The following is a 17,203-nucleotide window of genomic DNA, read 5'->3' as shown; positions in this document are numbered from 1 at the left end:
AAAGGCATATAAATTAATTTGCAGTTTAATCCTATAGATAACTGTTTTTTTACCCTTTGAATTAAGAAAAACCTAAGTATCATACACTGAAGGGTGTAATGATAATATATTTTCCTGGGTTTCATGAAAGAGTTTAAAGTAATTTCTTCTCGTGTGCAATCATTTCAGATAGAAGAAATGAGAAGACTGGGATTCTTGGAAATTGTTACCCTTTATCATCATTGTTAATGCTAGAGTGTTCCTTCTTGACTCTGTATCCATCATGACCTGTGCCTTCAAAACAAAGTCATTGGAACTTAGCGAAAACAGTAACTGCCACGTCCATAGAGAGTCTTATTTTAAACCTTCTAATCCTTTAAAGTTACCTGTGTTACTTTAAAACAAAACAAAACAAAACAAAAAACTGTGCTGTGGAGACACATGGTTCAACAATATGGAAAAGTCAACCAGGCTCCTTGCTGTGTTGTGCTCATATATGCAATGATATTCCAGAAAAGACCTAAAGTTTATCAGTGTATTGTGCTATTGTTTCCTAGTAGTTACCATCATATCTGGTCACAGGGGTTTTTGTTGTTGTTGTTATTGTTTGTTTGTTTTGTTTTTTGTTTTGCCAGTCTGAGGGCTTGAATTCAAGGCTTTGGCACTGTCCCTGAACTTCTTTTGCTCAAGGCTAGCACTCTACCACTTGAGCCACAGTGCCACTTCTGGCTTTTTCTGTTTATGTGGCGCTGAGGAAACGAACCCAGGGCTTCATGCATGCTAAGCAAGCACTCCACCACTAAGGCACATTCCCAGCCCCTGGTCACATGGTTCTTTGGGAGCTGGGAGTAGTCTATATATAGTATGGTCACCACAGAGACCTCATTATTTATCTACATTGACCACAACTGCCATACCTCTTCTTGATTTTTTTCTCTCATTCAAGCTGTCTTTCTCCTTTGCTTAGTATTAGTTATAGGGCTGTTTCAGTTACTACTTGCCCTCCGTGCTGTGGACCACTCAGGATCACTGATTTAGGAGTCTGCACAAACCCCGCAGAGGTAGAGATGTTGAGAATCCTGCTCATGCTTTTTGCCTTCAGTTAGGGATAAAAGAAGGAGAACTGGGGACACTTCACAAAAGGCTTTGGCAAAAATGTGGTGAGAGACATTTCTTCTCACAGAAACAAATGTCTAGATCCTCTTCACAGGCCTATTTAGGATTAAAATCTTAGCTCCCAGTGCAGATTTAGAGCAGCCACCTTGTGCTTTTATTCAGCACAGAGCCAACTCTGTACTGTGTGCAAGTTTTTCCAGATGTGCCCTGTTCTTTAGCTGGCATCCCTCATGTACTATGGGACTTCCTGACATGCACATAACTGGCAGCACACCCCTTCCAAATTACAATCAGAGATCTTTTTCCCATACTGTTACTTTGATGCAAGTGAAAAAGATTTTTCTTCATCCAAGAAAAATTCAAGCCATAATTTTTTCCCTCTGGAGTTTTCATTTTATCTTTAATCCATCTTTTTGTCTCATTTAATTTTTTTATTGTTTTTATAAAGGTGATATGCAGAGAGATTACAGTAACATGTCACGTAAAGAATTCATTTCTCTTGGTATCTCATTGTTTTTTAAAAAGGAGTCCTAGTTAAATGTTAATGTCATCATTATTTAGGCAAGGCATGGATTTGGAGAAATGGGGAAAGGGCATGAAGCACTTTGAAAGAAAATCTCCTTTTCTTTCCAAGAGCCCTTTTCCACATTCAAGGAAGGAAATAAGCATTTATTGAATGTCTAGAACAGGCACTGTGTTTCCTTTGCATTGGTGGCTGCAACTTTGAATTAGCAACTGTGATCAGATAAAGAAATAGTGTCTCAGAGAGATTAAGTATAAGTATCTTATCTAAAGCCCCAGAGCCTATAAATCATAGAATGGAATTTGATTCCAGGTTTGCCTAACTTTAGAGTCTCCCTACTGTGTGGTGTTAGAGAGATGGATAGTGAAATGAGTGGGTACACAGCTGGCTGACTGGTGAAATGATTGAAGGATCTTGGTATGTTGCAGATTATTCACAGGTAATTTAGAGCAATGCAGACATTATTGCTGTAGCACAGAAGGAGGTAGTAAATGTATCCAGAAGGAGACATTTTTCCACCCTCAAATAAACATCAGTTAAGGCTTTTGGGAGCATCGCCCTGTGGTGTGTCAATATTCAAAGCATTCAGACAGTATTCACAAAACATTCATTGAGAAAGCTCCAACAAACCAACCAGGCCTCTGAGCAATCTGGAATGCTATTCAGTTTGAATGTTAACACCCATCCCACAAAAGACTGGAAAAATGCCCAATGTGATGTAATTTCCTGACAAGTGGGTTTCTCACTACCAAATATGGAGCCACCTTCTTCTGTAATCTCTCTCCCTTAACCCCACTTGAAGTCTCCTGATAAGAAACATAAGTGTCTTAATCTTGCACATATTGAGCCATCTGCTAAAATCTAGTGGCCTTCTGTCAACAGGGAGCTTCCTCTGCAGAAGGGAGACATTGTTTACATTTATAAGCAGATCGATCAGAACTGGTATGAAGGCGAACACCATGGCCGGGTGGGAATCTTCCCACGCACCTACATTGAGGTACTGTAGCCCCTTATCTTTCTGAGAAAAATCCCAACCATATCCAAAGCACTGTGTTTACTGAATACTTGTGTTGCTTTCTATTCCTCTTGTTGCCCTTCTTTCTTCTCTTTGCTTCTTTTCTTTTCTCAGCTACTTCCTCCTGCTGAAAAGGCTCAGCCCAAAAAGTTGACACCCGTGCAGGTGTTGGAATATGGAGAAGCTATTGCTAAGTTTAACTTTAATGGTGATACTCAAGTAGAAATGTCTTTCAGAAAGGTAAGCTCCCTTTCTTATGATATGCTTTGGGGCTCTTGGGTGGTGCCGTTATTAGGGGGATATAATGTTGCTGCTGAGTGCCAGTCTATAGTTTTAAGAGGTTCATATGCTGATAGAAATTGCAATAAGGGCATTTGGAGAATTTTCTGAGATGAGGTATTTTAAACAAAGACTAGACTAATCAGGGCTGAACTACATTGAGTTCACTGACAAAGGATAGTATTTCTCAAGCTTTAATCATCTTTTACAAATTATCCAGCCAACACTTAGTGAGTACCTGTTGCACTGTTGATGACTAGGTTTATGTTTCTAAGATATTGATAGGCTGAAGGGGAAAGAACTTAAGTACCAGAAAGAGTTTGAAAAGCCTTGAAGCTAACAGTCACACTTTACCAGCCTTGAAGCTTGTGGGGAATTAAATACTTTGAGCTCCCAGTGCCTCATAGAGGAAAAAAAGACTTGAAGATAAATGGCCCTCTCCCATGGTACTTGAAAGAGGCTTCAATTAGGCAACATATGTGAAACCACCAGTATGATGTGTGGCATCTGGTTGTTCTTACATAAGCAGCAGATGCTAGTATTAATACCATCGTTATTGCCTCTTAGGGGCTCAGCATGCCTATTGTGCACATGGTTACCCTATGCAGAGGATTGCCTCTTGCAAAGGATTCAAATATTCTGTCTGTGTCAAAATTCTCTGGGGTGCTAAAGTTATCAAAATTGCTAATTTTATTGAGGACTGAGAGAAGTCAGCTCATGGCTTGCAAAAGATGGGCTGCTTTGCATACAAGAGATACTCTGAACCAGGTATTGGTGACTCACACCTGTAATTGTAGCTACTCAGGAGGCTGACATCGAGGGAATCACACAGTTTAAGTCAGCCTGGGTGGAAAAATCTGTAAGACTCCATCTCCAAAATAACCAGCAAAAAGCCAGACTAAAGGAGGTCTAGTGATAAAGCACCAACTGAGCAACTGTGAGGCTCTCAGTTCAAGCCCTGGTACTTCCTCACCATACCTCAAAAAGAAAAAAAAAAAAAAAGGAAATAAAGAGGCAGATTTTGGAAACAATCTAATATCCCAATAGCAGGGGATCAGTGATGAAATCATATGTATAAACAATAGAATGCCTTGCAATAGTCCATTAAAATGTACATTTTATAAATGTATAACTATACTGGATGTTGTGGCACATGCTTGTAATACTAGCAATCTGGAGGTAAAGCACAAGAGCATCACAAGTTAAAGTGCAGCCTGGGCTACATAGCAATACCGTGTCGGTGTGGAGAGGAGGGAGGGATATATATATACATATTATATTACATTATATATAATTTTTAAAAAGCTAAAGGGGCACTTTATATTGTTAATACCAAAAAGCAAATAGAAAAGGCAAAATATAATATATACTCAGTTTTTATACGAAAATGTAAGTCTAATATAAAATAAGTCTAATAAAAATATGAGTACATTTAATTCATATGTATTGAGTTAAATCTAGAGGGCTCATAAGCCAAAACATTAACAGTCATTATCCCCAAATGATAATCTAATAGATGGTGATTATTTTGTTTTATGTATATGTTCTAAGTTTTCTATCATACATGAAAAAAATAAAGGTATAAGAAGAAAAAAAAGATAATCTTCTAAAGTTTTTACCTTACAAATAAACACTGAATGTCTCTTTTGCTTTAAGTAACTCAAAAACATTATATTTCATACCCTAGAACAGGAATCTGATACTCTGCTGCTTTTTCCTGAGATCCTTGAAAACCAAGCTTAACTTTGTATCATTCAGAAAGTTCTACTGCTGTGGGCGTTCCCCATCCCATGGTGTCGGCTCCATCCAGAATCAGCAGGGAAGATTTTCCCTGAGCAAAGGATGTGCAGGGTACAGGCAGGGGCCTCAGGTGTTTTGAGGTATGGTAAGACAAGCATCCTTAGCTGGCTGTGTCTTTCAGGGTGAGAGGATCACGCTTCTTCGACAGGTAGATGAGAACTGGTACGAGGGGAGGATTCCAGGAACATCCCGCCAAGGCATCTTCCCCATTACCTATGTGGATGTGCTCAAGAGGCCACTGGTGAAAAACCCTGTGGATTACATCGACCTGCCTTATTCCTCCTCCCCAAGTCGCAGTGCCACAGCAAGCCCACAGGTATCTAAGCTTCTTATCACTGCTTTTCTATAATACTCAGCACAGGAATTTCAGTGCTCAGCAGTGCCCATGTGCCAATGGCATGTGGCTTCTCTGGAATGGTTCTTGTTCACTGTGATTAAGAACTGTTGGCAGCAATGCAGACTGGACACTGGAGTTTGTTTTCATGTGTACAAGTAACAAGGAAAAAGGGAGTGGAAAGGAAGAACCCAAGGAAATTGATGTGGGCTTGAGTAGAAAAAGAGAAACCAGAGCCTTTATTAGTTAAAGATGGTGGTGTGAAAACCTCTACTGTACCATAAAACTCGTGGCCCAAGGTGGTCCTTTCTACAATTTTTGTCTGTCAAGATTGCCTTGCAAAGCTGAAAGAGTATTTTGCATTCTCATCTTCAGACAGGTAGATCAGGTCCAAAGTACTGTTGCAAGCATTCACTGGAACCAGGTTGGAAAGGGGACCTTATAGATGGTCAGCCTACATTGGGCTGTAGGCATTGAGCTACACAGTCTATAGGCATAGGAAGATGTTTGCTTTTCTAAACATTAATTATGAGCAAACTTTTTGTTGTTGGTCATGGGGCTTGAACACAAGGCCTGGGCACTGTTCCTGAGCTTTTTCCCCTCAAGGCTAGCACTCTATCACTTTGAACCACACCTCCACTTCTGGGTTTTGGTGGGCTAAGTGGAGATAAGTGTCTCATGGACTTTCCTGCCTGGGATAGCTTTGAACCATGATCTTTAGGTCTCAGTCTCTTGAGTTGCTAGAATTACAGGCATGAGCCATCCACTCCCAGCTGTTTTAAAATGTTACTGCAGCCGGGCGCCACCGGTGTCTCACACCTGTAATCCTAGCTACTCAGGAGACTGAGGTCTGAGGATCCCGTTTCAAAGCCAGCCAGGCAGGAAAAGTCTGTGAGATTTTTATTTCCACAGAAAACTGCAAGTGGCACTGTGGCTCAAGTGGTAGAGCGCTAGCCTTGAGCTGAAGAGCTGAGGGACAGTGCCCAGGCCTAGAGTTCAAGCCCCGAGACCGACTCCCCTTCATCCCCCCTCAAAAAAACAGTGTTATTGCATCTGGGTGCTAATGGCCCCCTGCCTGTAATCCTAGCCACTCAGGAGGCTGAGACCTGAGGATCCTCATTAAAAAAAACAAACAAACAAACAAAAAACCTAGGTAGGAAAGTGCATGAGACTCTTATCTTCAGTTAACCAGAAAAAGGGAAGTGGAGCTGTGGCTCAAAGTGGTAGAACACTAGCTTTGAGCAAAAGAGCTCAGGGTCAACACCCAGGCCCTGAGTTCAAGCCCCAGGACCAATCAAAATAAATAAATAAATTATTACAAACCCATGCTCACTTGCCCAAAGCCAAGAGAAAAATAAGTGCAGGAGAGTCATGGTGGAAGTGACATCCTGTGAAATAAAGTAACCATACCACTATATAAATTGTGGAAAGGATGGCCAGGAGATCTGGGGACCCAGGATGATGCAGAGATGGTATCTCTTTATCTCTCATCTTCTGATTATTTCCTCTTCTCTCACCTGCTTGCCTCTGACCCCCATAGAGGGTTCTGGCATAATATATTGGTTGAGCTCTCTGCACAATTGAGATCCATATTTGTCATCTCACAGGAGAAAGTGTGAGATTGGATCAAGACATTCTGTTTTGTAGTAATGTGGGATACTCAGGGAGGTGTTTTCACTTGACTGTAACCAATAGTGATTATAAAACAAAATGGCCACACTTTTTTGGAAGACTCGCCTGAGCTCCCTAAAGAATAAAAGCTAAAGGAAGGGACAGTGTTGGGCCACCTTTCCCCCTAGTTCTGGGTCAGGGCCCTGGTTACAGAGATAGTTGAGGGCTGAGGAGGGACTGTCCTTTGGAAATCCAATTCTGCAAAGTGGTCTAGCACAATTGGCAGCTGTCTGATGGGAGCCCTTTCTATGTCTACCCATCTGTTACTCCTCTCCTAATCCTGCCCGCCCGCACTTGTGCACTTTCACATCCCAGTTTCTCTCAAGCATCACCAGATGATTTCTTTTTTGGACACCAGAGTGTCTTAATCATCCTTTCCATTTCATTCTTCTTTATGCCCCCTTGTAATTATTTTCCTCCTTTTTCCTTTTTTTGCTGACACTTGTATCTTTTGCTTCTTCCTTTTGTTTTCTTCTCTCCTTTTCTTTTCAAGTGTCCTAGTCACAGCAAGTTCATCATGCCAGCCCCCTCATCTCTACCCAACCCCCGCCGGGTTCTGTCCCCCGAGATGCATGCCATCACCTCTGAATGGATCTCGCTGACTGTAGGGGTCCCAGGCAGGCGTTCTCTGGCCCTCACTCCACCCTTGCCTCCTCTGCCTGAGACTTCTGTCTATGACATGGACTACCTCTCGTTGCCATCAAGGGCTCGTCCCTCCCTGCCCCTCAGCCTCCCCTATTCAAGTTGGTCAGTTCGCTCTAATCCCCGCTCAGTGGTTTCCCCATTAGCCTTGCCTCCACCCCACAAAACTTACTCTCTGACACCTGGTACCCAGACCCCTCTTCACATCAATGGAGAGGGTGGGACCCACCCTCACCAAGATAGCTTCTCCCAGCCACTGCTGGGGAGCCCTGATAGGGTCATCTCAGAGCTTAGTGATGCCTTTAGCAGCCAGAGCAAGAGGCAGTGCTGGCAAGAAGAGAATGGACAATGTGAGAGGAAAACAGAAAGTGAGGCAGGTGAGAGATGCCCTGGTGGATCCAAGATCTCTAAGAAGAGCTGCTTGAAACCTTCAGACGTGGTCAGGTGCCTGAGTACTGAGCAGAGACTCCCAGAGCTCCATGCCCCTGAGGAGATCGAGCCCAGCAAGCCTCTGGGCAGCCCCTTTCCAGGAAGGGAGGCTGGGCCCACAGAGCTGCACAGAGGTGGCGAGGCTGAGAGGAAGGCCGCTCAGAGTGGTGTGAGTCAGGTAGGCCTGCAGCATGACTGGGGTGCCTTGGTGTCTCACTTGGCAGGGTGGGCAAGGCATCTCACCCATCAATTGACATCTGGATTGTCAATTGAGGCCAAGTAAGACCTGTAAGACCTGTTTGATTTTCTTGGTAACAAGAAATGGTCTGGGAGGAATGGAGGGGAGACATCGATGAAGATGTCAGGGCTGGGGACAGTTGGAGGGAAAGGTCAAGCTACATTCTGGTCCCTTGAAGTGATTCAGAAGTATTCCCACATTAGGTACCTCCTGGCCTGGTACAAAAGCCCATGGAGATTGTCTTTGCTTTGCTCTGACTAACACAGCTGAGAACACCAGGCTTTGGTGTGTGGTGTGTGATTTATTTTCTTTTTTTTTTTTTTGGTGAGGTGCACTTTGTTCCCATAACCCATGATGCGCTGCTGGTGCTCTGTTCTGTCAGGTCTTTGTCCTGTCTTACGTTTGTGTGGAAGTCCAGAGCCTTGTTGTTCAGACTGAACAAAGGTATTTTGGTTCTGGGGAGAGCATGCAGGACATGCCCCCATGATGTGCTTGAGGTCATGGAGTCAGCATGCCACATTTCTAAGTGACTGTCCCATCTTCTCTCTAAGTTAGCTCCAAAGATTTCAGAGTTTGCCCTTAGGGTATTTTGAGGGGAAATGATCTTGGCAACTGGACAGTTCATGATTCTAATTTTGGCTATGTTGTTTACAATCCGGAAAGTTAGTCTGGGCAACTTTTCCAAAGTAGCCAGATTTGAGAACCCAGTTCCGTCCTACTGAACTGTGTACGATAAGAATTTTTGCCTTCTCTGAGAACATCTTCATTATAAAATGAGATAATACCTATATCATTGAGCAGATTTCTTGAAATAATGCGTATGAGTACTAAGCACAAGGGCTGGGAATATGATTGATACTTTGTAAAGGGAAGATATGTCTTAGGTCTTGGACCCAGAGCTCCTGGAATTAAGAACATTCTGGAGCCTCTAAAGCCAGGTGGTTTTCTGAGCCATGTAAACTGTTTATTATCTGTTATATATGATGCTCACAGTAGGCTATATTCTACCCTCATACCAGCAACCCAGTTTACCTTTGAAGCTTTATTTAATTAATAAGCATGAATTCAAGGCTTTCTGGTACCAATTTCAGGGATGTCCGCAGATCATTGATTCTGCTCTTGAAGTGCCTATGCTCATTGAGACAGACAGATAATAGCAGTCATCAGGAAAGTGACAGGAATACTGAGGCCTGAGACACACAGGGCCAGGACTCTAACCCCAGCCCAATGTGTGTGGACCATTGGCTAGTATATCAGGGGTGGAGATCACTAAGCACAAGTATCGGGTAGTTTATAAGTTTCTTTGCTTTTCTCATGTGCAAAGTAGGAGTGGAGATGGTCCCTCCCTGGTAGTCATAGTGATTTCATGAGACAAGGAATGTAAGTGGGGTGCTTGGCTTGTAGGAAGATTCCATAAGATGAGAACTTCCTGCTTGTCTCTTAGTTTGGGACTCCAGGATGTCAGCCATACATGATAGAGGGTTTACTGACTCTGGGATTGTTGTTCTTACTATGTGTTTAGTGAGAAAGAAAAGCATTGTATCTGGTTGAGGAAAGAATAGTTCATTGGGAGAGAGGCTAGTTGAAAAAGACTCAATGTCTCTGACACAGGACAACTCACAAGTCAACCCAAGATGCCTGAAGCCATCCTTACCATCAGTGGTTAGTCATCACTGCAGCCCAGTTCCAGGATCAGTGTGCACAGGAAGTATGCATGGTGCTGGAGCTCTGAGTGAGCTTTGAGGTTCATACTTCCTGCTTCCTAACAAGGACAGGAGTTGAGTAGTTGGCAACCACTGAGAATATGTTGACTGGAAAGTCAGGCTTGTTGGAAATTGGTTTCCCTTTCCTGGTGGGGCTCCGGACCCAAGTCCATTTCCTGCCTCCTCCCTTCCTCCTGCTCTCCTGGCACATACTCCCTTCCCCGTGGGTGCACCTAGGCTGTGACCCTACTCTCTATTTATGAGAGTTAGGGGTGTGAGGAAAAGGCAGTGGTTCACACACCTTCTCCGTAGTGACTCTCACTTCCCTCCCAAACGAGCTCTGGAAATAGGAACTTCACAAGGGGCTCCTGTCTGCCTCTTGGGCCTTCTTTAGATGACAGACAAGCTAAAGGTGGAAAGGAACTTATATGGCAGCTGTTCTGCAGTTGCCCTGTCAGAACACCTTGACCTCAGGCTGTTATTACCTGTTTGGATAAATACAGTCCAGATTTGTTTGCTTATCAAGGAAATTTTCAGCCATTATTCTTCTTACTAATCAAACATTTAATTTTATTGTGCTTTTATTTTTCTGAGGGCTTGGTTGATTATTTGATCAATAAGGAGACAGAATTTACATGAGCCCCTTAAATGAAAAGGTGGTCTGAAATGCTAAGATCATTCACTCTTTTAAGCATCAGCTGTGGTCCACGCACTGTGCTAAGTGCTATAAGAGATGGAGAGGGCTGAGCATCAGAGATTTCCTCTTCCTCCCAGGAAAGTCTCTCTAATTGGACACAGAAGGCCCGTGTAATCTAGCCATTTAGATAACCAGCAATATGCATCTTCTAAAGCCTCCCTGGCATGTTGGCCTAGATAAATTCCCACCTCCCCTTCCTATCTCCATTTAGATGTGGCTTCTCCCAGGAATCCATTCCTGACAACCTCCCTGCCACCTACATAACTGGGTAAAGTGGACTGAGTTTGTGCTGCCCCAGCGATACCTGACCCATATCAGCATGTATTTGTCCCTTTGCCTACCTGTGTCCTTTCAGAGTATTAAAGTCCCATAGCCAGGAGCTACAACATTTGATATGTAAAGGTAAATATTTGTTGAATGAAAGAAGACAAAAAAAATAACTGACCACAACTAAAAGAATTTATGATGTCCACTGGGGGAAAGAGACCTATTTGTAAATAGTTACAATGCAAAGAAGAAAGAGAATCACAGACTTTCTGAAAGTTCAAGATGGGAAGAAATAATAAACAACTAGAGGGCTGGATGGTTTTCCTGGAAAGAAGTATTAGATCTGAGCCTAAAAGAATAGTTTTACCCTCAATACAGCAGTAGGTAGGTATTCAAGGCAGGTGGCCACGGCCCAAAGCTAAGAACTGTAAGGTGTGTATGAAGAATAGTGTGTTTCTTGTTTGGGTAAGACTTTGAATATCTAGGAGAATAGATGGGAGAGATCAGGGGGACCAGAGGTTGGATGGTATTCATTGGCACTTCTGACATTCATTGGTACCACTTCACAATGCATCTAGTCATCCACCTTTATGGTCCCTGTGAATCTTGCCAATCAGCTCCAGCTCCTTCCCTTCATCACCTGCCCCCATCCAGATCATGTGGATGTGTGAACTCTTCCAGTAAGATGGTTTGACTTCTTACTCATATTCATTGTCAAACGGTTTCCCATTGGGCTATAAGGCATGTCTGGGTTTTTTTGAATAGTAAATGAGGCAATTAGGGTTTATAGGGGGAAATTAGGAGTGGTAGAAAGAGCACTGGTCTCAAGGTTTCTAGCTCCAGCTCTGTTCATAGTCTTCTGGGTGCCTTTGGATGAGTTACTTCTCTTTCCTAGCAGCTTCCTTGTCTACAAACAAAAGACTCAGCTGGCTATGAATACTGATATTCCTTTAACTTCGCTATTCTAGGATTAGGTAAAAGTCCTATGTGAATTGCAGTTGAAATGAGAAAAACATATATAACTTTAAGCTGGGGGTTTATTACAGTCCTTCAGACCTTTGCCTTTGAAAAAGGAAAACTTTCCTTTTATTTATTTTTTGGGGGGACAACTTAATTGATTAGACAAGAACATACACAAACATGTACAAACACATGTAAGAGTTCAGAATTATCCACAGAATTTTTGGAATACTGCTGGGTATCATTTTTACCAACAAAATTTAGAACAATCAAGAAAGGAAAGGGGAAGATCATCCTGGAAATGTCTATCTTCAAGTGTTTTCTGAGTTTCCCAAGATAGTTTGCCTGCCCACATCTAGGCTTGTTATCTAAGAATCTGCAGAATTTATAGAATCTGTAGGCTTCTATATGATGAAACTTGTGATATAACTATAAATTCATAAAATTTCTGAATGAAAATTCATTTTTTAGAGATCATTTGTCCCAGTGACTTGTAATATTTTCTGTATCACAGACCCTCAGAGGATCTAAGGGCAGTACATTGTAGGGGAGTTGGCATGCACACCTAATACTGCCTTGTTTCTAGAGGGCTGTACCTGAGTCAACCTGAGAGCTCCTACCTTGTCCATGGACCATGAGGTCAAGAGCTCCTAGCCCATTCAGCATTTCCATGAAATGAGAAAACTTGTTCCTGAGTAGCTTTTGTATCATAATCTTAGTTCTTAACATGAAGGAAGCCAATCAAACAATAATATATTGAGGGCATGAACTACCAAATGAAAGTACTTATAACAGCTAGGTGTGTCTAGCACATCTATCTCTGAAACCCTTACTAAAATACTTCATTAGAAAAAACTGAGGAGGGAAGAAGCAGCTCACCTGAAGATAGATAGGTGTGCTTCGGTGACATCAGAGGGTGGTTCCCTCACCACATGGAAAGTAGAGTCTTTCCCAGAAAGATCAGAAAAAGGGAGAGGCCTGGCTGGAGGATGGAGATCAGGAGTAGAAGGAGAAAACGTGATGGAACTTGAAAAAATAAAAAGGAAATTGGAAGTCTTAGGTTACTCAAAAATGGGAAATGTTTTCTTTTGACTCAATCAGAAGGGAAATCTCTAAATAAACACAGAGAGTGTTAACAATTTACAGGATGGGGAAAAACGCAGGCTACAATTTTTCCAGAACAACCAGAAAGTATTAAGTATTAAAGAAGCAAGATCTGAAGCCTCAGTGTCTACCCCTAAAATGAGGTTAAGAGAAATGGTACTTTTTCAGTAGAAACCCAAATGCCAGCTTCACAGTACTGGACAGTTGTGCGTGTGCGTGTGCGTGTGCATGTGTGTGTGTGTGTGTGTGTGTGTGGTGAGAGAGAGAGAGAGAGAGAGAGAGAGAGAGTGTGTGTGTGTGTGTGTGTGTGTGGTGAGAGAGAGAGAGAGAGTGTGTGTGTGGGGGGGGTGAGGCTTGAACTCTGGGCCTGGGCGTTGTCCCTTAGCTCTTCAGCTCAAGGCTAGTGCTCTACCAGTTGAGCTGCAACACCACTTCTGGTTTTCTGGTGGTTTATTGGAGATAAGAGTCTCATGGATTTTGCTGCCCAGGCTGGCTTTGAACAGTGATCCTCAGATCTCAGCCTCCTGAATAGCTAGGATTACAGGTGTGATCCATCAGCTCCTGGCTAGTACTGGACAGTTTAAGATGATCCCTCCATCAGCACCTGTTCCCAGCTGTTTTTTTTTTTTTTGTGTGTGAACACACTGTACAGAGGGGCTACAATTACATGGGCAGGTTAATGCGTACATTTCTTATCAAGCATTGCAGCCTCCTCCTTTGTTTACCCTTCACATCCCTTCCCAGCCTCCCACCTCACCACCCCCCAATCCTCCCCGCTTTTCCCCTTCCCAGCTGTTTTTAAATCTCCCCTTGGTAGAATACCTAGGTAGAATACCTAGAAGATCAGAATGCAGCAAAATGAATGCATAGAATTTAGAGTCTGTGCTTACATCTTGCCTTTTCTCATTTCCAATTCAGACATGTTGGCTCTTTGTTTTCTCATTTACAAAATTTACAAAATGACCACCTTCTTGAGTCAGTTAAAAGAATTGAATAAAATGGGCTCCATGGCTCATGTCTGTAATCACACCTACCTGGGAGATGGAGGTTGGAAAATTGCAATTCAAGGCCCACATCCAACCCTCTTATTTATTTTAGAACTTGATTCTTAACATGTTTAACATTTTGCTCAAGAGGAAAATCAATTCATATCAAAGACTGTCCTGGAACCCAGATTGTTTTTTTTTTTACTGTTCCACTGGGAAGGCCACTGTTGGGTCTGAGAAGTCATGAAGGGTGGGACATGAGGTGAACAGAAGGATGCTGTCTTGGAGACTTGGGCCAGTCAGGAGAGTAGCAGAGATTCATGGTATTTCTAGAGGGGATCTGGGACCATGTAGAGATGGTGTCTCTGTCCTTAGCTGGTGTAATTTATTTTGGGACACAAGGCTTTGGCGCACCCCCAAAGCTGGAAGAGGACGCTTAGTAACTGCAGTAGCACCAGGTGTTTTGTGGATCCAGAGGGATTAACAGCTCTCAAAGCTAAAATCAAATCTCTGACCAAGGAAAATGGAAGATAGAAGGACACAGGATAGCAGATCAAGGACACACTTGGGAAGATAAAACAAGCACCATAGGCAGGAAGGGCAACTTGAATGTAAACACAGAAGAAATAAAATTTCAGGTCAGTGACTATTTCCTGCTTACCATTGGTGGGAGAGGCAAGAGTGTAGTAGTGTATGTTGGTTTGTGTATGTGTGTACATGGATGTACCCATACATATTGGACTGGTCACTACTTTTTCCAAACACATGGGAGAAGTGGAATGCATCCGCAACATCCAAAATGTACTTAGCATGAGCTAACACTCCCTTTATTCTTAGCCCTGGGTGAGGCCTGGTGAGAACTTGTGTCTACTGTCTTAGGCTTACATAAGGGCAAGTGCTGAGGCCCTGGGACAGTTCAGAAGAGCACTACCATGAAAAGAGAATCTTAGCCACATATGTAATTCAATATTTTCCAGTAGCCACAGTAAAATAGAAGAGATGAAATTAATTTTCATCATACATTTTATTTAACCCATGTATCCAAACATTATTACACCTATGCCATTTCTCTTCATATTTGTCACAGCTCAAATATCTAACAGCCACAGGTGGCAACTGGCTACCATATTGGACAGCAGAGAATTAGAAGAGCTGTATGAAGCTGTTAAGTAGTTAGAAAATGGGGAGGACTGGAGGTACTTCTCAAATAGTAGAGTGCCAGCTTAGCAAGCATAAGATTCAGAGTTCAGGGCTGGGAAGGTGGCTTAGTGGTAGAGCGCTTACCTTGCATGCATGAGACCCTGGGTTTGATTCCTCAGCACCACATAAGCAGAAAAAGCTGGAAGTGACGCTGTGATTCAAGTGGTAGAGCACTAGCCTTGAGCCGAAGAGCTGAGGGACAGCGCCCAGGCCCAGAGTTCAGGCCCACGACCGGATCCAAAAAAAAAAAAAAAAAAAAGGAATCACAGTTCAAATCCCAATACCACCAAACAACACCAAAAAAAAAAAAAAAAGAAAGAAAGAAAGAAAGGAAGGAAGTATAAAACAAGAAGAGGAAAAAAGTGAAGATGGAAGAGGAAAGGAGGAGGAGAAGGAGGAAGAAGAATATCTATTCAAAGTGAAAATAAAATTTCAAGGGAAATCCTTGTAGCCAGGTGCTGGTGGCATGTGCCTAAAATCCTAGCTACTCAAGAGGCTGAAATCTGAGGATCTCAGTTCAAAGCCAGCCTGGATAGGAAAGACCATGAGACTCTTACCTTCGATTAAGGACAAAAAAAAAAAAACCTACAATGGAGCTGTGGCTCAAGTGGCAGAGTGCTAGCCTTGAGCAAAAAGGAGCTCAGGAACAGTACCCAGGCCCTGAGTTTCAAGCTGTAGACTAGAAAAAAAAAATCTCAAAGTAAGCAGTGTTTGAAGTAAAAGGTTCATTCTTGTTCATGGTTATCGATTTCCATGTCCACCGAGGTATACTCCATGCCATTCTCCTCTCTTCCAAAAAGTCCAGATTTATATTCCAGCCATATAGGTTGTTTCCGTTGAATCTAAACATGGAGAAACTGAATCTGGGGTAATAGGATAAATATTTATCTTGCCTTTTTCCTTCGTTTATCCAGCAAGTACTAAGTGAGGAACTTCATCATCCTACCTCTCAGGAATGGGGGTGTTTGTACTATCCAGATGCTAAGGCCATGATGATGATTTTCTTCTGTTTTGAGTATGGTAAAAAAGGTACTAAAGAGGCAATCAGTATCTATCTAGTACTGTGGTTCAAAAAGTTAGGCTGAGAACCAGCAGCATTAGCACCAATTAGAAATGTAATCTGCCCTACCTCAGTTGAAGCAAGTGAGAATCTGCACTTAGCTGGGTCCTGGATGATACCTACCTATGTTTGCCCTTGAAACATAGTTATCTATAGAACCCCAACTACTGACAGTCAATAGCAACTGCAGCCTCAGCTCCAACATCTGCTGTGACAGAAACTCATTCCTTTGGGCAGCCACTTTTGTTGGACATGTTCACTTTTAGGTTATTCCTTCTGTCAGTCAAATGATAGTCTGTCTATTTTGCCATCAAGGCACCCAAGGTTCCTTTCATTCTTCAGAAAGCCTATGACGCTGGCTTCCATCTACCTGGCACAGGTCTACAGATTCTGAGACATTGTAGAAAGAGCATGAAATGGCCCTTCAGTTCTGTCTTCTCCTTCACTACTGCCAGAATTCAAGGAGAATGGTTTGAGTGACTGTAGTTGAAAGGGGGGAATGGAAAACTTGAAGGACAAGAGCAGGGAAGTGATGGCTGGAATGGAAATTGGTCATACAGGACCTATTGAAGTTATTACATTTCACCTGGATGACTTTTTAGATGTTTATTCAGAGAAACTAATTAGAGTTTGGAATTGAGTCCTCTGGTGGAAACTTTTCCAGTAGGGGCCTGGCCTTCTACAATGGGAGGCCCACTCAGAAGAATGTCTTGATTATACCTGTCTCTATATCAACACATGGTTCTGGGGCTAATGAGGGACTAGGGACAATCACCTCTATCTATATCTGTTTCTGAAAGCAAGCTCTGCCCTATGAGCCCTCTGAACTTGTTTTATACATCACTAGAGTATGTCATGTGAAGCTATTTCTAGAACAGTGAACTTGTCTGAGACTTTATTCCTCAGGAATATGTCAAAAGTATTATGCATTTACAACTAAGTACCCAAATGTAGCAGACTTAAGTTTATGAGCCAATTCTATCATTGGCCCTCAGGCAACAAAAACTGATACTAGTTCCCTTCTTCAGAGATGGTTAGCTGAGACAGGGGAACAGTACACATACTGTACACATATGGAGAGGGCATATCTGCTCCTAAAGACAGCCCTGTCATGTGTCTCTCCTGCCAATCTGGTGATCCTATGTTGTTCATTCTTTTACTGCAGCCATATTTCCAAGTTTTCATTTCATTGCCTGAATG

The 17,203-nt window shown here is 42.6% G+C and overlaps 1 protein-coding gene across 32 annotated transcripts in view; it reads left to right on the top strand.

Annotated features, from left to right (window-relative positions):
- LOC138826163 (sorbin and SH3 domain-containing protein 1) overlaps window positions 1–17,203 on the top strand; it is a 238,335-nt gene that overhangs the window by 210,634 nt on the left and 10,498 nt on the right. For 19 of the 32 annotated variants that reach the window (XM_070021276.1, XM_070021271.1, XM_070021277.1 and 16 more), the window contains 4 exons: window positions 2,501–2,615; window positions 2,748–2,873; window positions 4,834–5,028; window positions 7,211–7,966. In XM_070021276.1, coding sequence (XP_069877377.1) covers window positions 2,501–2,615; window positions 2,748–2,873; window positions 4,834–5,028; window positions 7,211–7,966 — 1,192 coding nt within the window. The remainder of the gene's footprint in view (window positions 1–2,500; window positions 2,616–2,747; window positions 2,874–4,833; window positions 5,029–7,210; window positions 7,967–17,203) is intronic. The other 13 variants (XM_070021283.1, XM_070021281.1, XM_070021294.1 and 10 more) reach the window with 1 other exon arrangement.

Source organism: Dipodomys merriami, unplaced genomic scaffold, assembly GCF_024711535.1.
Source record: "Dipodomys merriami isolate MVZ:Mamm:240054 unplaced genomic scaffold, mDipMer1.0.p SCAF_14, whole genome shotgun sequence".
Taxonomy (NCBI): Eukaryota; Metazoa; Chordata; class Mammalia; order Rodentia; family Heteromyidae; genus Dipodomys; species Dipodomys merriami.
This window is presented reverse-complemented; position numbering and strand designations above follow the sequence as displayed.